The sequence below is a fragment of the Trachinotus anak genome, unplaced genomic scaffold (assembly GCF_046630095.1).
Source record: "Trachinotus anak isolate AG129_WGS33_773 ecotype Australia unplaced genomic scaffold, CSIRO_AGI_Tana_v1 ptg000003l, whole genome shotgun sequence".
In the NCBI taxonomy this organism is placed as follows: domain Eukaryota; kingdom Metazoa; phylum Chordata; class Actinopteri; order Carangiformes; family Carangidae; genus Trachinotus; species Trachinotus anak.
This window is the reverse complement of record NW_027273854.1, coordinates 1580748-1607402: the sequence shown is the minus strand read 5'-3', so window position 1 is coordinate 1607402 and position 26655 is coordinate 1580748. Positions and strand designations below refer to the sequence as shown.

Sequence of the window (26655 nt, the reverse complement as noted above, 5' to 3'; positions counted from 1 at the left end):
AAAGAGAGAAAGACAAACACTCCAGCTGAGCCTATCTGGGAAAGCTGCCAAACATATCCCCAATTTCCCAAACACCTTGCTTCCTATCTTCCTATGGTTGCCAAGAGCCCATTGTGAATCGTCCTGAAACCATCCTGAACCAAGACCTCTGTCCAAAAAATGAAGACCGTAAGACTAGTTTCTGGTTACAAAACAAATCAGACGAGACTGGAGGCTTCAGGCTTTCTCCTTGCTATTTAATCTTTGGTTGTTTTACACTAAACGCCATAATATGTGACATATTCTGCACCTTCGACGTATAATACTCCTTTTTACTGATATTATTATGTGGCTTTTTGCATTTATTCCTAACATGTTGAACCTAAAAGATAGTAATATTAGTAAAAGATAGTAGAAGTAAAAGATAGAAATATTAGTCAGAAATCTGCATTTTTTACAAATAATCCGTTTGCCTAATTATATTATTGAACATCTTTAAGCACCGAGTGAGTGAATGACTCTGACCACTAATTATACATTACACTAACTTAAGTTTGCAAATCTAGAGTTTGTTACCACTCCAGGAAAAAGACCTTCTGCAACAATATTGTGGGACCCTCCTTTAAATGCTGAGTTTTTTCCTGTATCATGTTGTTGTTGGTATGAAGTGAATACTAAATGGTATTTTAGGAACCCAAAATAATATCAACAGGTATTACTTTCTGAAGTTACTGTAGATAAGAGGCTCAATCAGAAAGACGTGGGCCTGGAAACAATTTGCAGAGATCCTAGAGTTCATCTCACAATCTCACAAACTTCCAGAAATGACTTCTTTAGATACATAAAATCTGATCAAAGCACAGCCAAGTGTAAATTCATGAATATCCTTGGGCAGCTTGTTTAGTTGCAAGATGACAGGATGATAGGAAAGACTTGGCAGGAACTCACGAGCGAGTACACCTGAATGTGCTGGGGGCTCAAGAGGTGCTAGTGGAGGGAGGTTGGTGCACTGGAAGAAGCGGGGAGACACGGGAGAGGAATGATGGACGGCTCACACGCCAGCCATTGTGAGAAAATTATAGCTAAGTGCCGCCAACTGAGGCAGTGTGGCGGCCAGCCAAAGCCCCGGGACAACAAAGACCCAGGATCCCTGTGAGTGAGTGAGCGCCGGGCTGCCCACGGAGCCCCAAACCTTCATATTTACATGCAACACTCAAGAGTTAATTGCATTGAATTCCTGCGTTGGGTGCAAAATGGGGGCTGTTGTTGTTTTATTTTACATAACAAACACACTGTTTCTACTCATTTCTCTCTGTTTCTAAGGAAACTGAACCAAAGATGCAAAAAAGCTTTTGGGCTCAGAGCTTCAGACTAAACTCTTCACCCAAAATGAGCAAAATATTAATCATTGTTATTTGTTGTCATGTGAGAAATAAGTGCAATTTCTCCATCTTAAAAAACAAATGGAGGAGGAAGCAGCAGGTCAGAACTCGCTGATATTTTGTTTATATATTATATTTCATCGTGGAGCTTTCATCTTATAAACTGCATTGGTGGCTCCCTGAGGAAAACATGAAAGTTCCACACATTCCTCCAATTACCCTGCGTGTTTGGGAAATGATTTGTATTCGATTCAGCTTCTCAGGAAATGTTCATGTGTGCGCTTTCAGCAGCAGGAGACCTAAGGGGCCCCTTTAACAAACCAGACCTCATCCTCACAGTAGTCAATGGACAAAAGCCAAAATGTGTCAGGGTTGCTACGGTTCCTGATCTTTCGTAAACGAACGGTGCCCTCTCGACTCTGCAGACTTGGCAGAGCCGGCCCGTGCACATCAAAGTAGGGTCTGACCTTGCATACCATATGAGGTTTGGATTAACAAGCTCTGGACATCAAACAGCAGGATCACCACCCACAAGTCATCAAACCCAGCTCAGCGAAATTTACGGCGGACAAAAATGCTGGAAAAATCAACATCAACCTTGCCACGCATCTCAGTTTGAACATCGTGACCAGGACGGGGAGCAGCAGCAGCAGAGAGGATATTTCAAAAGCCGCCAATTATCTGATGTGTGGGAGAGCACAATGAACTGGGCCGCATGCCAAACAGCATCCTTTACCAAACAAATAAAACTTTTGACAGGACATGTCTGCCTTTTAGAGGACTGCACAGCAACAAACTTCTCCATGTGGGGAAATCACAAACGTTCCTGATATTTAGTGCTCACTGATTTCTGTAACTGAATTTACATTCAAACTATTATAAGAGGAAAAAAAAGCAACTCTTGAGTGAAAATACAAGATATGAGCAGAATTCCAGTTGAAGTATCACTGATTTCTCATAAAGGCAACATATTAAATATATTAAAAGGCACTTCAACTACTTCTAGCACTCGATGTCTCCCTCATCATCACTGGATCATCATCAAATGGAACATCAGTCATTGATTCACAGTCGACAGAATTAGTTTGCAAGGATGTACAAGTCATTAAAAGTAGTGGTTTGCTGGTAAATCATGAAAAATAAAGGTTCTGAATCACCCACTGAACCATGGACTGTAAAGAAAGATGGACGTAGTCTCAGTGATGTCACCTATAGGTTTCTGAAGATTGGTTTTGAAGCTTAGAATGGGCTGCTGCTCAAAGCGACACACCCACAATAATCCATAACTTTAAGCTTTAATAAAATTTAAAGGGGTGAATTATATAAAAATTCACCCCCATACAGTTGTCATGAAGGTGAAAATTAGCTTTAGAGACCAAAACCGTTTTTTTGTACCAGGCTGTAAACATGTTTATTTCTGTTTTAAAGTTGGACATTTCAACATGGGAGTCAATGGGGACTGACTCACTTTTGGAGCCAGCCTCAAGCGGGACTTGAATGGCCGCTTCATTTTTCAGCTCTAAAGGGCTCTGGACTCACTCAGCAGGAGTACAAGCATAAAAAGCTTCTATATGAGAATAAAGAAAAAAGCTGGAGGAATAAAAAATGAGGCTTTAACCAAGCAACAGGTTCATATCTGAGCCGTGTGAACAACAGAAACAGCTGTTCCACTGGAGGTGAACACCTGGCTTCATTCAGGGACCTTTCCCTGAGGCCTCTGCTGCAGCCGCAGCTGGACATCTGGACAGTGACTGAAAGAACGTTCTTTATATTTGATCATAGTGACAGATGTATGCAGACACGTACCTCAGGTCTTTAAAGCAGCGCTTGTCTACACCGACAGGCTGCGAAATACTAATGAACTGTAACTTCAAAATAGGCTATATATATAATTCAAAAATAGGCTATATATATATATATATATATATATATACTTTTTTTTTAACTTTACATGACATGACATGACATTTGTATATACACACACTTTCTTCATCTTCAATATATAACATGAAATACACAAATTAAACATCAAAGGTAATTTTTTATTTTGGAAACAAAAATTCATGTGATGTCAACTTCACAACTGCGATATCACCATGACAACTGAGCAAACTCCATCTGTTGAGAAAGACCATGAGATGCAGCTGATAGACCCAGACAAAGCTTGAAAAGTAGACCTTAGCTAAATGTTTTATGGACAAAGTAAACCACAGATGTTTTCACTTCATGTCTGGATAAGTTCTAATTTTTTTTGCAGTTGTTGATTTAATACAAATTTCCCCCAAATTAAGTTTGACATAGCATCTTCAGGAAATCTTAACCAACTTTTTCTGCACAACTAAAAGACTGAGGCACCTTTGGGTCATTTTTTCTTTGGAGTAATAAGTCATTTTAGTTCCAACATAAAGACTCTATTAAAGGACGTAAAACAAAAGAAAAAATAAATGATTGGTTTTATGGCTTGAGGTCATAGCAGGCAACAACTACATACACATTCAAATTGTTGCAATTACGGGTGGATGAATGATAGCAGCAGTCCACTGTCATACTTTCCAAATTACACTTAAAAAAACACCTTTGAATTAGTCCCTCAGTTAAATTTTGACTCACTCCTGGATTTTAAAGTTATATGATATTTTATATGAAATGTGTCCACTACAGAACAAAATCTACTACAAGTCAAAACTCTCTCTGAGCTACCAGAGTCATGAGGATCAAAAGGTATTTCTCTGCTTTCATCACTGAATAAAACTTTGTGTATCATTTTATTATCGGGCCGTGATCCAAGTACAGTGGTGAATGTGTATTCAGGGCTTTCAAACCTCATCATTACAGCACATCCTTTCATGTGCTGAAATGTTTAAAAGCATTATTTGAAATTTGTCATTTTCACTGCATAAACATCACTAAGCAGTCTGACTTTTACAAACTGAGCTGGCACGCTTGGCTTGTTATTGTATTCATAATGAAGGTGCCACAGAGGCTACCTTTGGCCTATTAATGAGCCAGTGAACGTTATTAAAACTAATTTTATCATCTGTAATGAAAAATGAATGACTTGTGTTTGATATTGTTGGCAAAACTAACAAGGAGAAGTTTGCTTTGATCAGGGAAATATCTGAACCCTGTAGGAGAATTTAATCAGCAACAATGTTTTGGCTTCAGAATATCTACATAGAGAAAAAAATAAAGTTGATTAGGTTAAAGGAGGAGGGAGTAAAAAAAGCAATAAAGCGAGCCCATACCCAAAGAGATCATTAAGTTAATGGATTGCTGTTGGCTAAAAGCATTACAGAATTGGGTAAAAGATCTGTGGACAGTCGAGGCTGAGAAGCGCCACGCTGAGCAACGATGCTGGGAGCCGAGAACCAGCTCAGAAGTGACGAAGGGCATTAGCAGCCCTGCATCCTCCAGTCTGCAGCTGGTATTAGCAGGCACCGAACACTCTGTCAACACGCATTACTCCACACACAAATCATCTGACTGGCGTCAACGCTTTGCCTGTGCTACAGCTTAAAAAACTGAGGGGAAGAAAGATAGAAGCTTTGAGAGGAATACCTCATGTTCCTCGGATGTGATAAGAACCATTGGGCAAAATCTTGAGTGCGGTTATAAAAGAAATCACAGAAGAGATACTGAAAGGGTTTAAAGTGAGTTAAAAGTACAAGAAATACTCTGGACAGGACACCTGTTCCTTAAAATAGACAAAGTCAGGTTGAAATAATAGAAAGTACATGTTAGAAGAAACTATTATCTTATATATTATCCAGGGCAGCTGTTAACCAACTGTATTCTAATCCTTCTGTGAGCTTTAACACCTATGACAAACAAAACCTGAAATAGGGGGATATCCACAGAGCTTGTGAACTGTGAAGCCTGACCATCACGAGCTTTATGCAACAGAACATACAGTATCATGTAAGAGACAAGAGGATCACTGTCAAACACTGAGGACCCAACACACACCTACACCAAAGGCTATTTATTGTGTTTGTTTAAGCTGTATTGTACAGATCTTCGCCCCTTACGTTGCTATCTGGTGACAAGTACAGGGATTTGTCTGCTGCATGAGTACGTGCAGAGCTGGCTCTGAGGCTAAGGAGCATCATTATGGACTAAACACAACTAAAACAAAACACAGGCTTTCTGGTGCCCCACAGTCTACCCAACTGAGGCTCTGTGAGAACACGGGGGGGGGGCTGTCTCAGTCAGTATGAGAGAGAAGCAGCTACGTAAAACTTAGATGATTACAGAAAGTAATTCATTGAAAACTATAGTTGTAAATTCCCAGACCCACTGGTGGCTCCATACTTACAGACTCCTGTTATTTGGCCAACTCACAGAAGTTCACTTTAGATTCTTGGGGAAGATCCCAAAGTTTCCAAAAATATTAAAATGTCTGTTTGAATTTTAGGGAAAGTCTAATAAAATAAAGCATCAGAGAGCTACAATATTACAATAAACAATAACCATTTAATTTACAGAATGATATAGCTTAATCAAGAGTGGGAACAAGCTGATAGGGAATATAAAGTACATGTGACACTGGCATAAACTGTAGACAGGGGTTTTTACTAAGGGTTCAGTAGTTTAAGGAACTGATTAGCTTAATCAGAGTCAGAGTCAGTAGAAATGGTGAATATTTGGGGTAGTAAAGCGAGAGGAAGAGGCCTGATGCCAAAAGATGTGAAGCGGTCACTGACATTTGATGCCAAAAGATGCACATTACACAGAGGTGGATGCACATTCAGATCCAACTTCAGTAAAAGCAGCAGCTTTTGAGTAAAAGTTAGGAAGTGTTAATTGCAAAATGTTCTCATGTATCAAAATTAATATGCAGAACTGAAGTATAGGGTTACATAATTTTATAATATTATTAATGATGCATTAAGCAGTGTTTTAATGTTGAAGCTGGAGGAGGCGGAGCTAATTCAAATACTGTCCATACACTGTTGAGTAGTTCAGTCATTGGTGGAAAGAAACAAAGTATATTACTCAGGTATTGTGAGTATTTCAACCTTGTATTTCCCCTCATCTATTTCTATTATATATTTCTATTATTCATTATTTATAAAACTGTATCATATTTTATGAGTTGATGTTTTAAACCTAAAATATGAACCTACAGGTATTATTTTGATTCCATCTTTGCTGCTAAGTGATCAGTATTGTTGTGTTTCTAGACTTCACTTCAAGGGATCAACTACGTTTTGAACGTCTCTAACTCTGCTCTATATCTGCAATTATTTCCCTGCAGGAAAGACCTAGCAGATTCCAGGAATTTAAGCTTTACTGAACAGGTTGTTTTCTAACAGTGATATCTGAAAGAACAAATATCACAGACTCAGTGAGTAAGACATGTAGAGTACCAGCCTCTGCTTCCTCCACTGTTGTAGTTATCTGGCTCCTCTGTTCAGCTCAGCTCCCGCTGGGCTGCAAATGGAGAGGAGGGTTTGTGAAAGAGTGAGAACTGTTTGCAGCTGCTGATTCCTTCAATTACTGAATCTGGCTGCTTCCTTTATCAGCTTGTAATGGGTCTGATGTATGACTGACAGCTTTACTGTGATAAGATAGGGCTGGGGGCCAGGAGAGAGATATCGACCACATTGTTAAATAAAACCAGTATCCATCCGAAATATCTACTACTAGAGTTCTAGTCCATTCCCAAATCCTCTTTTGTTTCTATAATTACAGTGTTGCAACAGTATTGTGTGGCAGAGTAAACCAGCCTGCAGTAGCCTAAATACATGATTGTAAATATAAACCATGATTGTAAATCGTAACTGATGCGTGAAATGGAGAACCAGAGATTGTGCACAGGTGACTTAAAGTTATCCAGTCACTCAGAGTGGGTACAAGTGATCAAAGGAAGTAAAGGAAACGCATTTAAAATGATTTCAGTGTCGTTTTATTGCAGAATATAAAGAATAAATAGTAAATTTCCTTAATTTACAGGATAAAACAAGTCACTGATAGACGGCTGTATCAATAATCCACGTTTAACTCTGAGGTTGATCTGCTTCATCCAAATATGGAAAACAGCAAGTCCTTACATGGCTCTATGCGCCATATCTCCATAAATACAAAATATATAACCAATATTCTCCACAAATAAAGTAGACTCTGGTTACAAATAATACTGACTTTGTACAGGGAGTTACATATATATATATATAACTGCATGGCACCGCATATACAGAAAATACATTCCTACACTCGGTAGTGCATGTGAGAGAAGAATCACAAACATGTTGAGCTTATAATTTATTTTTTGCTGCAGAACCTCTTTTAACTGGAGCAGGAGCATTTGCAGTCCGTTATGACCGGGTACTGCACCGGTATCCACGCGCATTTGAGTCCCCCTTTCCTCTGCACGCACCTCCACCTCAGCACCGTCAGGTGGGTCGAGTTCGCGGGTTTACACACCATCCCCTCCGGCACCGAACACGACCTTTTGCTGAGGCAGCTGCCCACCCGCACGAAGCGCGGCCAGAACCTGTTCCCCAGGTCGGTCCAGGTGTACCCCACCGGACAGAATGAGTATGCCCACAGCCACTGCTGCAGCCGCCGCTTCAGTTTCTTACTGGGCTTGTGTTTCTTGCCGAACTGGATGTCGAAATCCATCGCTCTAATCTCCTTCGGCAGTACTCCGCCGGGCTTTTGGATCTCAAAGTCATCGAGCTCATCGTTCCCCGTGTATTTGTCCTCCTTGGGGGGTAAAACGGACAAAAAGCGGCTGTCAAAGTCTCCCAGGAGGCTCTTCAGCTCGGTCTCGTTAAGGTCCCTCTCTTTGGGGTCGAAGATGGGATCTGGGTCCTCTATTAATTCCACAAGCGGCAGACTGTCGCTCGGGATGGGGCGGAGAAGGTAGTAGTGCTGACAAACCCCCCTGTCCACGAGAAGTCCTATAGACAGCACCAGAAGATACATGGCTACACACTGCTGAGACTGATCCATGGCAGACGGTCCAGCGGGGAGTTCAGTGCGCACAGGGAGCTGCTACTTTATTGTGCGCAATTACGCGTGAGCCGTATCCAAACCAGCGTCTTGAGTCCTTTAAACTTCACAGACTCCCATGATGAAAATCCGTGACAGAAGTAAATACAGCAGCAGCATCAGAGGAAACTGTTTTTAAAGATGAACTGTGTGACAGAGCTCAGAGGTCTCTTCGGGCTCGGCATGATGCCCGCGTTGTCCCCGCTGCAGAAAAGCGCTGAGCGTTATATCCTCTGCACGGACCGTGATGTAATTCGTGTGCCCCTCTTTGAATGTGGGTTTGTTGTCTAGGAGGAGATCCCCAATACCTCCTTCTTCCATCTCACTGGTGGGGGGGGGGGGGGGGGGGGGGCGGCTGAGTCTGGGAGGCGGGGGGATGCGGGGAGAGGAGACGCCCCCTGTCGGTTTTCCAGACTTCCTTAAATCAGTCTCGCAGTAGGAATGACTGGTGAAGTCGTTCATTCTTCAGGGGTGTTGGTCATCTGATGAAGCCTTCTGCTGGGAGTCTTCAGAACACCCAAAAGCTCTTGTAAAAATAGTCACTAGGAAATTTACATTTACTGAAGAACTTTTATTCCATATGAGTGTGTGCCTGTATACATATATATAAATAATACTCCTCCACTAGATTTATTAAAGATCTATGATTACTTTGCATATTACGATTTTACAAAATATATTATCTCATAAAATATAATTTATTGCTTTTAGTTAAATTCTCTCTCAACTGCCTGCAACATTCAAATGCTGCTTAATGCACCAGTAATGATAAGTTAAATACAATAATACAGTACCACTGAGAGTGGCCATGAGTACTTTTACTTTCAATACTTGATGCACATTTTAAGGACATTTGCTTTGAATGCAGAGGTCTTATTTGAAATGGATTGTTTTAACATTGGGATTAATAGTTAACTGAAGTAAATGATGTGAATATTTTTTTCACCACTGTTAAAACCATTATGTAATTATGGGAAGCACACTTCATTTGGTTCAGATACAGTCTTTGAGGATTTCACAGATTCTGCCTCAGCCCAGATGTATCTGAACTTACTTCTGTATCTGGGGAAAATCTCTGGTCATTTATAGTCTGACTTAACTTTGACAGATTAAATCAAAGGCACAGATCAGTGGCTTTATGCCTACTTGATGTGATTTTAATGTGTAGTGCCATCTTGTAAATAAAGAACAAAATCTGCACATTATCACAAAAAGCACTTTCTAGATTTGAACATGCATGCACACTGTGGCCCATGTCCGTCTGAATAAAACATTGCTGCAAAGTGCATAAAATTTGCAGTTAGAATTCGACAATATTTCTCAGTCAGGGTTGTGTCTGTTGATGTTTATCTTCCAAATAAAGCACAACCCACAGAAATATCTCACCTTAACCGTATAATTTACCCACAGATCTAATACTTTCATTTGATGGACTGTGTGACAGTCTTTGGTTTGAATATTTTACACACAGTAAGCGTCATAAAGCTTCAGTGTGGGGCAGGAATAAACCTCTGCAGAATATACATGATACTGTCGGACAGTGTGGAATAAGATGAAACTAAAGGAAAAAAACGATATGTTAATGGTGAGATAAAGTGAATTTATTTCTAATTTGTTCATTTTTTCTGATAGTGGAGCTGTCCACGTTTTTGTCTTTACTAAAGATGACACAAAGCATATCAGCAACATAAGCAAAATCTATCACTTGTTTGAAGAAAAGTACAATCTGGATATGAAATGGGAAAGATGAAATGGCCTGTTAAGTGCACTTTTTGCAGTGTATTTACTGCTCGTGTCCAGCTCAAGTGGGACAATATTTCTGCCTGTAACGGTGCCACAGCAAGCCTCTCAATAAAGCCGGCCAAATTAGCTCCCAAATAAACAACGCTCACTAAGCAGCAGCCATGGAAAGTATCACAATTTGCAAACCTGTCTAAACCCGTGCTCAGAGAATCATTCTTTGAAAAATAATTTAGTGGAAGAACTTAGCCAGCTGCTACATCAGCCATAAACCATCCGCTTTAGATAAATGCATCTCTGTTTCATTTTGAATGAGCTAATTCACACAAGCACTTGAGCACACGACTCATTTAGTTTACGGTCGAATGATGGTGCAAAGTCTGGAAAATGTCACCCTTATATTTTTCATCTGACCAGCACGTATCATAAACTATCGCTCCTTGACAGATAGGCTCAATCCAGCGCATTCACATGTAAGACGGTGCAGTTAACGATATATACTTACAGCCACATACAAACCTAATGTATGTGGCCGTTAAATCCTCTAAAATTCACTGATTTTTAAGAGGTAATGCAGATAAAGATTAAGACCAATCTCTTATTTTGTCTGTGACAACTAGCTGAATTCACATGCAGTACTTAATCACACACTTGAGGAAGTTTCAAAATGAAATTGGCATGGCTTTTCCTCTTCAGAAATCATATTTCACACACTGGAATATTTCATTTCTAATGTGGCTGCATGGGTGAAGTCCAAATATGGTTCTCATTAAGTGTCATCAGGATTGCCAGGCTCATTTAACGCTGAGTTGTTTTTGTTTCTTCTAATCCCTTCCTACTGTTTTACCACAGGAACATTTTGATAGTGAAATATTGCTACTTAAAAAGACAGGCTACTTGAGACAGACGCCTGTTTAATTGAGGAGGTTTTTTTTTTTTCATTCTTAAGTTATCCAAACACAATTCCCTTTGGCTAATAATCTGGCCCCTGTAATGACCTTTTTTGTGCGGGGTCTGGTTTTTGAAGACTTTAAAACCTGCGCTTAAGGATATGCATTCAAAATGAATCTCCCTGTTTGAGCTGTGCACAGGACATTGTGGCCTTCCCTGCTGATTTCTCATTTAGTGAGGAAAAGCAGACTTCTCTCTTGGCAGACACCTTCGGTGCTCGTACCAAGAAAAGGCACGCTCAGGTAGAAACACACACAGCAGAAAGCACTGATAGCTTTCATCCACACCAAGACCTGAGATATTTAGAAAATCTCTTTTGGTCGTGATTTTTTAAAACTATGTCATCCAAACAGACCTCTGAGGCTTGATGTCCCCTCTGCAGTGGCTGTGTGCAGGAGGTTATCAATGACATAAAGCAGCCACAGTGTCATTCAGAAAACACAAAGCACCTTTCACCATGCTTTATCTCCATCAGTAAGTTGTTTCTCACCTCGTGCTAATTGAGGCCACGCTGCCAAGCTGAATACACACAGACGTGAAGTGGGTGCTATTCTGTTTACTCTGGCACTTGGGAGGTGTGCAATTTGCTAGTTTGTTTAGCACTTTTTTCCATTCCTCTGCAATCCAAGAGCACACAATCACAATAATCACTCCTGCTGTGAGCTTAATTAAAATTAATTGCTACTTCTGACCACTGACCATGAGTCGGATGGCAGATTTGCATTCTTGCAAGTCACACTATGCCTGTCCTGTTTGAGACTGTAAGGACCTATTGTCAATACTGTTAATAGTCTCAGTCTTGCATCAACCTGAAACACGAAAATCAAACTGGCTTCAGTTTAACAACTGATGATCTGAAGACTTCTATGTGTGTAAAGTATTTCAGCTCATAAAAATATACTTTAAAAGTTCATTCAAATGAAACCTTTATGTTAAATCCACACAGAGTCATGTCCAGGTTGTAGACAACACTCATAAATATCTGTGGCTTTTAACAAGGACTATTATTAGTACATTAAGCTAATTTTTCCCACAGGTTGCAGAGTTGATTCTCAAAGCACCCAAATCCCCGTCTGAGTGTATGTTCCTTCCACTCCTCCATAAACTTTAACAGACAGAACCTCTGCATCCAAACAAAGTCATTAAACCAAAACTCAGAACAATCAGTCAGTCAACCAATGAGTTTATCAGCATCTTATATATTAAAACAGAAGAAACAAGTGTGATGGTGCTCTTCTCTTCTGTTGGTTTAGAGATTCTTCAGGAGAAGCTGGAGGAAAAATTAATCTAACACTTCTTACTTAAGTCCTGGAGTGATCACATCATCCAAAACTCAACTGTTACACAATGTAAAGTTAAAGTACTGAAACTGGTCAACTGGTGGCACTGTAACAAGTATTTTTATGTTTTGGCTCATCACTCCTGAACTATGAACTATTCTTTTAACTTTTTCCCCCTCAGAGCCTTTGGCTTATTGTGCGAACCAATTTTCCTTTCTGCTAGAATAATTTTTCCAGTATTTTGAATTTTATTGAAAAAACATTTTGTCAAGGTCGATCTGAATTAAATTTTACACACAGTATATAAACTTCCTAGATTACAACTAATGCCAAAAATTTTGATCACCCACATTATTTGACTGTGATGAAAAAACACAATAGAGACAAACAGGAAGCGAGGCCTATGGCCACGTTCAGGACAAGATTAGCTCAACTTTTACCAGAAAGCAACATGCTGTCATCTGGCAGGGCATTGCATTGGCCAATCAAATACATGCCAGAGCAAATTCACGGGGTGTAATGTGAACATTAAATTTCCACTCTTTACCTGGTGTTTGCCACCTTTCACAGTTTTAAAATCTTGTCTAAAATCTAGGTTTTTCTGTCTGACAAGCTTTCATTGTCTTATCAGTTTCTGAGATAATACAACCCCACCAACACAACCATTTCAATTTTTTAAACACAGGGCTGTTTTTGGTGTGAATGTTCAGTAATGTATGAAACAGGCAGCAACTCAACAGCAGCTGTGGTCTCTAGGATTGTGCAGATGAATGATGATCTCAGTGATTGACAATCATCAGAGCAATCGCCTATAGTTTATGTCTTTGCCAGTGGCAAGACCATATTTGGCTTCTTTTCCCATTAATGTATAAACTTTAAATTAATAATAAATGTAATTTTCCCTGCCATAGATTCATGTTGACATTCCTTGAATATTGTGTTTATGTTGTGTGTAGATACCGGACCGTGAGTAAACAGAACGGAGAAGATTGATAGACAGATACAACACAACACTTAGGTCGGTTTCTTTGTCCGTTAGTTTTGGCCCTAACCTGGAAGTGAAGGGACAGTCAACGCCTGTCATCCCCCCACAACCATATCAGTTGTTGGAAATTTGGATAAAATCGCACAACCCTGGTAGTTTCTCCCGCAAAGTTTCCTACATGGCAACAAACTTTCTACAGCCCATATCAACTCTTATAGAGGCAAGAATCTAATCTTAAACGTTAACTTACTAATGATTCAGTTGAATAATTGAGATCAGCACTGGATCCCCGCAAGGCTGCGTTCTTTCTCCTCTGCTCTTCTCCCTGTACACCAACACCTGCACCTCCAGCCATCAGTCTGTCAAGCTCCTGAAGTTTGCAGACGACACCACTCTCATTGGACTCATCTCTGATGGCGATGAGTCTGCCTACAGGTGGGAGACTGAGCGTCTGGTGACCTGGTGCAGGCAGAACAACCTAGAGCTAAACGCTCTGAAGACAGTGGAAATGATAGTGGACTTCAGGAAGAGCCCAGCCCCACCCACCCCCATCTCCCTGTGTGACTCCCCCGTGGCTACCGTGGAGCATTTTCGCTTCTTGGGAACCACCATCACACAGGATCTCAAATGGGAGCTAAACATCAGCTCCCTCATCAAAAAAGCTCAGCAGAGGATGTATTTCCTGAGGCAATTGAAGAAGTTCAACCTGCCAAGGACTATGATGGTGAACTTCTACACCTCCATCATTGAGTCCATCCTCACCTCCTCCATCACCATCTGGTACGCTGCTGCCACGGAGAGGGACAATAACAGACTGCAGCGTATCATCCACTCTGCTGAGAAGGTGATTGGCTGCAATCTTCCGTCCCTCCAGGACCTGTACGCCTCAAGGACTCTGAGGCGTGCAGGGAAGATTGTAGCTGACTCCTCCCACCCTGGACACAAACTCTTTGAGACACTCCCCTCTGGCAGGAGGCTGCGGTCCTTCAGGACCAAAACCTCTCGCCACAAAAATAGCTTCTTCCCATCTGCTATTAGCCTCATCAACAAGGCTAGAGAGCCCCACTGTTGCTGATCAATTGCACCAATCACCAGAAAAAATTCCTTGTATGTGAAAACATACTTGGCAATAAAACTGATTCTGATTCTGATTCTGATTCTGATTCTGATTCTGATTCTGATTTAAAACTTTGAATTGCAGTCTTCATTTAGGGAACAGTTATGGTTCTGGGATTATCAACACCAAACTGTAAATTTATGTCACGTTGGCATCGTTTCAACTATAACTTCGAGCAGCAGAGTGGGGAGAATCATTCCCCTCAGTCTCTAACTAATTTCAAGTTGGAAATATTCCTAATACTGACACTAATACTGACAATATCTCTCACTTGGTGAAAAGACCTATGCACATGTCAACAAATGGTTGGCAGATTAGCTGCTAATGCATCATCTCTGACGGATACAAAATAAAATCCAATATCAACACTAATACAATCAATTCAACTGATTTCAAAGGAGCTATACACTGATGGTTTGTATTTGGTTTCACTTGGTAACAAACTAAAAGTTCAACATCAGGGCTAACCACTTTCAAATAACACACAAACACTTAAAGTCTGAATAAAGACATCATTATTGCTATCTAGCTTTAACTGTGATGCACAAATGCACAAACAGAAAATGAGGTATTTTTCTTTAACAGTAAATCTCCATTATCACAGCTGGAGACAATTCTCATGGCAATAGCTGAGGCCACATTTCATCTTCAACTTTTTTCAAAAAAGAGTTTATTGTCACTGTCAAAGTGTTTTCCCCTTGATGCGAACCCCATTGATGGCTACTTGCTGGTATTTATAATATCAAATGTGGCTGAAACAATTCCTCGAGAAATTCAATTAACTCGATTAGTAAAAGTCATCCAGGCAAATTCTTTGCATCAAACCTTCATTTGATCCATATGACAGCTCAGTGGTCACCATTAGAGATGAAACAGTTTCTGGTTTTATGCTAAATCACAGTTAAAATGCCTGATAGTCAGTGTTGGCTCTGTACTGCATCAACCAGCAACAGCCTCCCAGACACATGTGCAGCAAGCAACATGGTTTGTTTTGTGTCAGTCAAACATGGCGGGAGGCAGTGACAGAGTTCCTCCAGAGATTTTTAGCCTAATACCTTTTTACACCAAAGTTAGATTCTGATTAATTGATGGAATAATCAGTAGAATACTCAATTACTAAAATAATCGATAGCTGCAGCCCCAGTATCAACTACAGTCAGCTATACTTTATCAGGATTCTCATGAGTTTGTATTGGTCAAACCCTGATAAAGACTAATATCCAGAACGATGCCGGCACATGCACCCACTCTTACTTTGCCATGTTGGCCAGAGAGAGAGTGTGTCCAAGTCAGCAGTTTTAGGTCAGCCTTTATTTTACTGGAATCAAAGCAAATACTTGCACTCTTGATGGATGATTCAGCACTCCATCAACCCGCCATGTGATATAAATGAAGCCTGACGAGCAGCACAGTCACACAGCAGGCGTCCTCTGCAGCCAAGCAAGGCATTTAGCGCATTTCAACATTTTGCAGAAGCTGAGGCGTTGATCCCCACATGGAGATCTGGCTGGATTTCTACAGATCATCAGAAAGCCAAAGCTGCAGCCGTGCCAGATGCTCCTGTGAATGAGCGAACAGGCCAGGAGTGAGAGCGTAGTGGTGGGTGGTGGTGGTGGTGGGGGATGACGGGAGGTCGCGGTGTCTGTAGCCCCTACAACACAGACGGCTGTTTGTGCCATGCAGCACCCCCACCGACCCCACCTTGGTCTCAAACTCTCAGCTCCTAATTCACACTTCATAAATCAAGATGGCCTGTCCTCATGTGAATTCATCTCTCTCTGTGCTGGATAATAGTGGCACTATTGTTCCACCACGAGGATTCATTTCAGAGACATAAACTATCCTGGAGGCCGATGTATAGCCTTGATAGGTCTAGCAGCTCCTGGATGTCCATGCAGAGACGTCAAGGACTGAAATTGCAGTCCTCCGTGTCAGGCCATGTCTGGTTGGTTATATTTTCAACTCCTCTGGCAGCTAGAATAGTTCCAAAAATAAGAACACTAATTGGCCAGTGTTTATTTCTGTATGGGAGAAATACTCTAAGTGTTTTTAGCAGGTTGTTTGTGGCACGATGGTTTAACAGTCAGGGCTCTCTGGGAGGTACGGCTGAGTCCACTGCATGGAAAAAGAGCCGACTCTCCCCTTTTTTTAATAAATAAGGTCTTTTATACGAAAATTGGTAATACAGTATAGTTGTGTGTGAGGCTGGCAAGGCAGCGCGTGACATCATGAGTGTTGACTCATGAGCAGATGAGTGATGCACACTGAGCTTTTTGCCTCTCAAACTCATGTTTAGTGCCACAGAAAAGTAGTAAAGCCTCTCTCTCCTTCTGTCTGTCTCTCTGTCTCTCGCTCCACAGTTTGGAGTTGGGGTGGGGGTGGGGGGGTGTCTGGTAATGAAGCAAGTGTTTCTATGCGTTGTGAGGGGGCTGTCAGCCCTACACACAGCAGACCTCTGTCACCTGTTGCCACCAGCGGGAGTCTCGGGCGACAGGCGTGGAGCCAAGCGTGGCAGCCAGTAGCAGGGCCCTGGCTCCACCTATAGACAGCTCAACAGGGTGATTTACTCTGCCTCCACGCAGAGGTGTCTACGGACACTCGTAGCAGCAGCGGCATACAGCCAGGCTGATGTCTGAGTTTTTACACCCCATCGTCTAATGTAGACATGAAACACACTGCAGTTCTCACATTTGGATTATTTGGCATAGTGAAAAAAATCAAATGGACGGCTCAGCTAATTGGTTCTTTCTTCACTGAATTAGTGGAGGATAAGAACCTTTGCAGGCAGCCTCGAAGTAGACACACTAAAGAGAGCCAGTTAGGGTTCAGTGTACTTCAAACAAACTAGTGTGTACGGCTGAACATCTGACCACATCTAAAGGAAAATATATTTATATCTATATCGAACAGCCACAACTGAAGCTGAGGTAAGAAGCCTCCTGGCTACATCCCACTGCCTCCACGACCTCTCTTCAAGAACTCTGCGTCTTTTGCATTCCAACAGTGCGTGGCTTCTCTACTCAAAGGCATTCATGGTCATGAAAGGTGTCGTAAGCAGCTCAGTGAAGAACGATAAAAGTGCTTGAAACAAGGCCAGCAACATTGTTAGACATTGATATTTGGTTGAATGTGGATTATAACGTTGGGTGACCAAATGCAACGTCTAATGCCAACATCAATTTCACGTAGAATACTGAGAACAGCTGATGCTGATATTGTGTTGTTAAGTAACCAAAATGCAACGTCTTCCAAACGTCTCATGGCAATGCCATCTTGACATAGGAAACCTGTGGAACACAATTTGCACAAACACAGACATTCTAGTCATGAAGTATGGTGACCAAAATGTCTGCTAAATGTCACAATGTCAGTTAGCAAACGTTAGAGTCCAATGTCTTTCAGACATTACATTGATGTCTAGTGCCAGCTGGGTAGTGTCAGGGGAGGAGGTTTCAGATGCTTTCTGAAGACCCAACAAGAACTGGGTGTGAAGCGAAATAATATCAGTACATTGCTTTTTGTCATGCAGCTGCATGATGGTGTTGTTGCTTTAGATGTGAACGACAACAAAGGAGAAAGCATTCAAGTTTATGCATTGCAATGCAGCCGATGGCAAGAACAGTAGAAGAGAATGTCTTCACAGTGACTGCAGCTTTGAGTGACTTTCCACATGGTTAACAACATGATCATTGTCTGTTTACATAGACATCAACTGGAAAAAAACTTTGCAGATGCAACATAGGATTTTGTTATGAACATATATAACACAATGGCTTAAGCATAAAAATAGCTATGGTCTAAATGTGTATACCTAACTTTTTGTGTTCTTCCTAAACAATTCCACACTAGAAACACAAGTGACAGACACACAGTGCCCACAAGAGGCAGCTACTCTGGTATATTGATACACAAAAACAGGTCAATGTTTTTCAGGTGAGCTGGCTAGCTTTCTATGAAAAAGGAAACACTGCAGCACAAGATGAGACAGAAAAATGAAGACTGACAGCAGGAGGAATGGGACTTGAGTTGGGATGGGGGGGTTTGGGCCTGGCTAGCCACTGCAGCAGGAGTCAGTGCTGCAGTGGAAAGGGTTAACACGAGACAGTAAAGTGAATCCAGATGTGCTGTTATTATTAATATCTCTGGCTGATGAATGGGAAGGTAAAATTACAGGCGCCAGCCAGGGAGGCCCCGTGTGCTGCCCTGCCACCCAGGCGCTTCCCAGCTCACCTCCACCGCTGCGGCAGCAGCAAATCGGGGTGAGACTGTCAGTGAGCCTCCACGTGGCTTCAGAGTGTCAAACAACCAGCAGGCAAAGCAGGCAATTAGACAGACAGGCAGTCACTTTCACCGGCCTGCAGTCCAACAGTGGCCAGAGCAATGGGTGACAGACACATGACTTCATACCTCACTTTCATCTCAGCCACTGCTCCGTGTCAAGTTAAAAATGAAGGCATGATTCCATACTAGCGTCCAACCAAAAAAGGCTTTCTGAAGGACAATCACTGTGACAATTTAGTGACATTTTTGGAGTGAAGCTTAGTCACTCAGCCACTTTCAAGCCACATTAAAAGAATATTCCGCATATCCACCAGAAACAGGATTAAGACACACTAAAAGATTAATCAATAAGAATTTCAGTATCGAAAACTGTCATTGGCTGCAGCCTCAGATGGAACAAATTGTAAAAGTTAGGGACTGAATTAACTATTAAAAAAATTATCAGGTTATATGGAGTAAATTAATGAGAAATTCATCAAAAAGGCCTCATGTAGCAGGTCTGTGTGAGGACAAACTCAACATGTTTGTTTAACTGAACTGAACTGTCAGGCAGCTCTGTGGGCTTGATAGGAAGGACCCTATAATCACTTTATTGTCTCTATAAGCTCCTCACACTTCCTCCAATTCACACCCCAGTCAGCCTCTTGTGTTGGTTCAACATGTGACTGTGTTGTTGCTGTGAACTCAAACAGACATGGAGACAGATGGGATTTCACACCATTTCTGGGAGACAGATTTTTTTTTTTTCCTCTCTTTTCCCCTTTTTTCTGAGTCCTGTTATTTAACAGAAGCTCTGCTGGTTACAATTAAGAGTTTCTCAAATATTTTTAAAAACTCCCTAACACTGATGATTTAGTTCCGTTTACCCAAATGTTTATGTTCAGACTAGTTAACTCTTCTCTTTTAGGCTGACACATGTTTGTGAACAGTAAATCATCCTAAATGCTTCATCTGCACAGAAGGAGGACAGAGAAGATTTAACCAGTTTGTCATTACATGTCTGTGTATACAGCCATCTCCTTTCAGGTGAGAGATTTTATTCCATTGTCATTGCAATTCCAACACTGAATTTCAATAGCAAAGATACTGTGAGGTATTTCTGAAAACTTCCTCATCTCACACTGGGACATTTTTAAGCCCTTTTTCTTTTCATTTGACGTTTTTAGCTTCACTAAGTTGCCGCTTTCCATCCATAAAACTGAGCTTTTCAAGTATGCTCTCTCCAGTGGATGGATTTGAAAACGAGTCGGATTCCCATGTGGACAGGAAAAAAAATTTACTGGATGAACTGACTGGATTAACTTGCTGTCTTACTTAACAGCTACCGTTTATGACCTATAATCAAATCAAATTTACACTCATGCAACAGACTGATGATAATACAATATAAAAATGTGGACACTTGTACTGTTTGTTCAGCTATAAGGAAAATATAATGATCACAAAGAGTCAGTGGTGAGAGACTTTTACCCCACAGAAATCAAACAGTCAATTAATTTAACACCACTCCTCACCAGATGATGTCGGTTCATCCATGTTCGGGGCCGTGACAGGGTGGTGCTTTTCCCTGCATGCAAAGGCCTGGAAAGGTCTGTCACGAGATGATGGTGGTGGTATCAACTGAAAGAAAAAAAAAAGAGTAAGATGAAGAAACAGTCTATAGTCAAACAGTCTATGGTTATATTCATTGGCAAAGCTGGAAGCAGTCAGATGTTCTTGAAGCCTCGAAGAGAGTTACAGGAAGAGGGTCAGTGTAGACGGACGGGTGTACACTTAAGACTGGAGTTGGTGTTTTGTCTCCTTCCAACAGTCAACACTGGTTTCTTTAATCCACGGGACTGGATCTTTCTCCAAATTTAGCCATACAGCTGTAGTTGCTTAAACCTAAACATAACAAGACCTTAATCACACAGGTTTTTGAAAAGCACAGACAAACAAGTCACTTTGTCATTTAGATGTGAGGATTTATTGCAAAACGTCAGTGTGGACAAAAACCCAATTTCACCCAAACAGTGTTTTCAAACTATTCTACGTTATGGTTGATATGTGCATCTAACTCTGCAGTGCAGACAACTGCAGCAAAAACACATCAAAAACCTCAAGAAAAGTGTCAACCGTCCCCGACTCAAAAATTATAAACACATTTTGTGCATTTGATCTTTGTCTCTGCAAAACCCGGCCACTTTAACTTGTCTTACTGCCCTTAGCTGAGATGTCTTCATGAGCCCTGGGCCTTTGGCAGGTTGAGTTTAATGAGTTCAGGTAAGGGACTCTTGATAGCTGTATGTCAAAATGTCTAATAAGTGAATCAAAGCAGACCTTGAGCTGTGATCATGTGTTTTGTCAAAATCATCACAGGCAATGAATGCAGCTGCTTATTAACTGGCACCATATAATTCTGATAGTGTCCAAAATTTCAGGTTACATTCAGTGTCTCTGAAGTGCTTCGACTCGCCTGCTGCAAAACTTAAATATAAATATGCAAAACATCAGTGTATTGTTGAAAAAACTGTTTACAAGAGCAGCAGATGAGGAAGAAAGTCTTGAAGAGGAGAAGGTTCCTGGCTGTGGAAGATGAAGCAGAAGCAGGAGACAGAGGGGAGCGTGTGGTAGAGGGTGGTGGGAACTAAGAAACAAGCGTAAATCCAGTAGGGGAGATGGAGCCTGGCTGGCCACAGGGGCTGTTGTTTTAACCGTCAGACGCACGACTGCAGGGAGGGGGTGGTGCAGTGGTTGTAGGTGGGATTTGAAGGGGAAAGAGGGGGGTGGTGTCCCTCTCGGGTTGCTGCTGTCCCCAAGCAGTCCTGTGGGAGCTGCTCTAGTCAGCCTCTCTGTCGCTGTCTGCCCACCACCACCACCACCACCACCGCCCGGCATGGGGCCCCCACCATTCCTCCACATGACAGCTCAGAAGACAACCTCACGCTGGCTTTACTCACCCTCCTTTGTGCATTTTCAACACAGGGATACCAGACAAATTATGCTTAATGACCGGCGGTGGTTGCCAGAGGAATGGCTGCTTTGTTGCCAGTGCCAGTGTAAATGTTAGGGTCCAACCTTATACAGTCACCCTGAGTCCTACTGAGCAGATGCCCTTTCTGTTGCTGGAGTAAACAGGCTGGACCAGGTCTGGGTCTTCAGGCTACATGCTGAAGCTTAGTAGATTTCCAAATGGGCTGTTTCCCAATGATGCTAACCAAAGTCTCTCAGGTGTAATCAGCAGCTGCTGGATGTTCCCAGAGCCTGGCTTAATTTGTCCAGTCAAGATGGTGGTTGATGGCTGATGAGAAACTGTTTGGGGTATAGTGTTGTGTAGAACAACACAGAGCAGGCAGACCAAGTTTGCTGTGCTTGCGTGTACCTTAATTTTAAATACACTGGAAAGAGATTAAAAAGGGATCAGTCCAAATGTTGTCTGAAATTTATATTTTACAAGTGTGAGTTATCACTTTTATATACTTATACTTTTATATATGATATCTTCATAGTTACCCATAAAAAAACCCTGAGGAACAACGACAGCATTCAGCAGGTATCATGTGTATCTACATCCCAATACATCTTATTCCTCTGAGTTACAGAGCTCCATTATTGTCCAGGATCTATCAAAAACACATCACTGTTGCACTGAGTGACATGTTCCTTGTAGTTTATTTTGTCTCAATCCCAAACACGCCGTCCTGCTTAACCACACACTCGCTAGAGGATCAAATGTGGATTAACCCACTACTAAAAATAGTCCCCAACAAATACAGTACTTCCTCGTGTTTGAGTAATGTTTGCGTAAAACTACAGAGCCCAGTGATCAGACAATTAGCAAATTTCAGAGCAAACTTTTTTACAAAGCAAAACTATATACATTTGTGAGCTGATAGATGAACTAATAATGCCAATTCACTCTTTTGGGAATTAGACATCCAGCATCTGCTCAGAGATATGCATTTCCAGAAATTAGATGAAACAGATTCAAATTTTAATTCTTCTTTGTGAAAGAACGAAAAACTGAAAGCATACAACCACATAGCCCAACAAGTTATTTTGTTCTTATTTGCTGCAGTTTTTAATCACATGGATGGCTTACTGTATTTTGCATTGTATGACCTTACTGCACATTGTTCATTGTGTTTTTATTGGTTTTACATGCTGCCAAAAGAATTTCTTTGGGACAATAAAAATCTGAAATGAACTGCTTTGATGATGAATATAATTCTGCACTAGTTCATTTCTACACTTACTGTTGTTCTCTAAACTGCAGAGCAAGTTACAAAAAAAAAAAAAGTACAGCAGAGTCTTCAGAGTTAACAATGTTCCACGCTCTGATTTATCTGCAGTGGAGTTAAATTACAAAGCGACTTTCAAAACAGGAAAATGTTAATTGATTTCTAATCAATGTAACTGAGCTGTGTGGGTAAGGCAAATACTATGAGCTAGGATTTCGACTAATTTCACAAGTCTGAAAAATGAGGAGTGGCAGAGAGAGGAGACTTTTTAAAAAGCTGGAGTCAGTCTGATTGCTCCCCAGGGAGACATTTCCACCCAAGTGTCCCACAAATGACATGTTTGTATGTAACGTAATACGCTTTCTTTAAGAGGTGACGCTTTAGTGGGAGACACATTCTTCCCAAGGGCCCTGCAGACAAACATTGAAAATGTGTTGCTTGCTCTCCCCCATCTTTCTTTTGTCAGACATAAAACTGCTAGAGAGAGATCATACCTGCTCAGGTGCCTAATTAAGTTTGATTTATACGCCCTGCTGATTTACAGAATTCCTGGATCGCCTGCAGGAGCATAAAGAAGTCACTTCACTTTACATTTATTCGAACATGCTGCATGTGCAATGTGAAGAAGCGAAGTAACTATTTTCAAAGTGGAATTTAATCCGATTTTTTTAGAGGGATTCTTGTGGGCAAATTTATTGGACTATGAAATCACACATCTGTGTTGCACACAAGCAAATTAATGGGTAATTTGTACCAATGAGATCTGTTTTAGTTTAAATTAGACCATCACATAAACACAGAAACAAAAGACATTTTCCACTGCTTCAGGCTGTGTGCTGTTTGTTTTCTGAAGCATTTTTCTCACGCAGAATGCAATGTAAAGATGTCCACAGAGCTTCACAGCAGACACCAGTTACATTTGTGTATTTGAAAGAAAAAAAAACATTGGAGTATTTAGATCACAGCCATGTAAAGTTTTGGGACTAATAAGGGTCTTTTACTGTTAAGGTCACGGATGCAGACAGATCAGATGGAGCTTCTCTTGTCAACTTATCATTTTCCAAAACCTTACGCGTGAAATCCTGACAAAAATGACAGGAAAGCCTTCCAGGCACACAAGCAGGGAAGAGTAGTTTGCTACAAAGGTTTTAATTTCAGACGCCCAACTAGACAAACAGTTGATAAGATCTAGTCTGGTGTTTGTTGTCGTCTGTTACTTTATTGTTAAACTGTACAGTCGTCTTTCCCACTCCTACACAGGGAGGAGAAACAATGTTTGTTCTGGTAAATTAAAGTGAATCGTATTTTGAATTCCACATCATGGACCACTACTTGCTTACTGTGAATTGTACCTTGGCATGGGAAAGAGAAAACCCTGAACTGCTGTTTAGTGGCAGCATCACTTATACCTGACCATATCAAGATATAACATGTTGGTTATTGCCCAAGCCTCCCATAGTTACAATCTTTTCAGTTGTGAATTCCTTCTTTTAGTTACTATGCCTACACCTCGGATTAGCAAGACAATGAAAATACTAAAAAGTCCTACAAAGACAAACTTTGGAAGATACCCGTGTGATTCATCTAATTCAGACTCCAGACTTCATTTTCCACAGAAACAGGATGGTGGATTTTGTCCACATCAGTTGCATGAAAATTGTTCAGGAATAGGATCGCTCTGGAGGAATGACAAAAAACTCTTTCAATGAGCATATGGATATTTAAGTATTGTTTTAAGACAGATTTTTAAGTCCAATGAGCATGTTGAACTCTCTGCTACTCCTAAATTTCATATTCAAATATTTTCCCAGGCCCTGTTGAATGATTCAATTAATTATGGTTGCTGTTTATGGATTTTTTTGGTCTATAAAACACCCAAATTTCGCCAGCTCTCAAGATGATGTATTTGAATTTCTTAAACACAATTTAATTTAACTGTGTGCACTCAATGCACAATGAAATAAAACAAAGAAAAGCAGCAAATCTTCACAATTGAGCTGCTGGAAACCCTGGACTAAACCATTAATCCCTTATCAAAAGTTTACAGATTAATATTCTGTCAAATAATCAATAAATAGTTTAAGCTCAAGAAAAATGCATGGATGTTGCAGAGTTCCCTGTGTCGTCACTGCCTCCCTAAAGCATTTCAGGTCTGCAGCAGATAGATGTTGTCTCTTTGAGGCAAATCTAGATTGATAGATGGTCTGTTGTGTTGTGACATGGCAATTTGGCATGGAATGGTGCACTGTCACCAAGGTCCAGTGATCAAAGGAGTCACAGGGGTCAGCAGGACAGTTCACAGTCTTCACACCCATACCAGCCCTCCTTCAGAATCACTGCATATTTCTCCATCTTATCCCCTGCAGTGTGAACTCAGGAGGTCTGACTTTTGGCTGCAGACAAACTTTTTCTGAAGCTGCTTATTCCGTTTCCAATTAGTGCTAAATGATAATTTCTGATGTGTTTGCACAGAACCTCTTTGAAATCATTTGTTAATTAAACAGCGGACTCCACAATGTCATCTTCTTTGGATTGTGTGTCGTAGGGATTGAGTTTGTGTAGGTGGTGCTTTTTTTTTGGCATGCATCGCTGCTCAGTTCAGAGTATTTTTCCCAGGAAGACCTACCTGACACCTGGTATTTACAACTGCAATAAAAACTTTAATGAACTGGATACTCATCAATTGCTATTGGTTGCTACTGTAGCGACAAAACAGATATTTGCCTATTTTAGTAGTAGTTAGTATTGCCTAGCTATGGATTATTCCCTTGATTTTCTGAGTTTTTAGTTTAGTACATGTCATTGACCTGGTGGAAGGAGTGAATCCAGTAGCTCTGTCAGACACAAGCTCTTTGGGGATCAAAGAAATTCTCAGCCAGCATGGGTGCTGTTTGACTGTGAAAACTCAACGTTGTGGCCCTGACTAGAAGGGATTCACTGTGAGACAGAGACACAGGGGATCAGTGGCCAGCCCAACTGAGGGCAGGGAGGGAGGAAGGAGGGGCGGGGGGGTTGAAAGCAAACAGCCTACTGCCAGTGTGATATATGTTTAAGCCCACTGGGTGCAGAGCAGAGACACCCAGCTTAAGATCTTTAACTCGTCTCAGAAACTCGGATGGTCGATCCCTGCCGACTCTGTGACCCAGGCTGGTGCTTTATTAAAGAAAAACAGAAGCTGTGCTTAAATGCCCTTATGAAGGCAAAGACCAAAGCATAGTCTCTGCTGAAAAAATTGGTTTAGTTACATCTAATAATCACTTTAAGGTGTAAATATAAGCATGTGCAACCTGTAACTGTACGCTTTAGACTGTGAATCAATAAAAGAAATATTACCAGGTACCTGCTATATTCTAGTACATTTCTCACCATCTTTGAAAGGGTTAAATTATGTAACTTCTGCTGAGGGCTTTTATTGCTAAAATGTTCCAGTAATAGGCCTACCTCTTAAAAAAGCTATTTCAGACAGAAAAAAGAAAGTGCTCAACAAGTTCAAAGGGTTAAAAGGGCATATTATTGAAATGTTGAAATTTTTGTGAATGTTGAATTTGTGGGCCTGCATTATGAACCATTTGGGATAGCAGTGGGTGATACAGCTAAAAACATCTATCTTGGTATATATAATTTCATATCACAATATCAGTATATACCATAATATATGCATGCATTTTGCATAATGCATTTTCCGGGGGGAGCAGATGCCTTTTTTTGCTAATGAAGTGAATTT

At 41.0% G+C, this 26655-nt stretch overlaps 2 protein-coding genes and 1 long non-coding RNA gene across 5 annotated transcripts in view; 1 reads left to right on the top strand and 2 right to left on the bottom strand.

The window, feature by feature from the left end:
- The window catches only part of LOC139610863 (uncharacterized), a 368988-nt gene that overhangs the window by 314376 nt on the left and 27957 nt on the right, over positions 1–26655 (top strand). The gene's annotated exons all lie outside the window — the stretch shown is intronic.
- The window catches only part of LOC139610748 (RNA binding protein fox-1 homolog 3-like), a 471093-nt gene that overhangs the window by 427676 nt on the left and 16762 nt on the right, over positions 1–26655 (bottom strand). For all 3 annotated transcript variants that reach the window (XM_071465101.1, XM_071465099.1, XM_071465103.1), the window contains exon 3: positions 20226–20331. The gene's annotated coding sequence lies outside the window, so the exon portion shown is untranslated. The remainder of the gene's footprint in view (positions 1–20225; positions 20332–26655) is intronic.
- On the bottom strand, positions 7247–8654 carry nog1 (noggin 1). The gene has a single exon (XM_071465106.1). The coding sequence runs from the start codon at positions 8316–8318 to the stop codon at positions 7650–7652; it is 669 nt and encodes a 222-aa protein (XP_071321207.1). The 5' UTR covers positions 8319–8654; the 3' UTR covers positions 7247–7649.

What these genes read in the sequence shown, in the direction of transcription:
- nog1 (XM_071465106.1), bottom strand. Translation starts at nt 8,318, where the DNA reads ATGGATCAGTCTCAGCAGTGTGTAGCCATGTATCTTCTGGTGCTGTCT.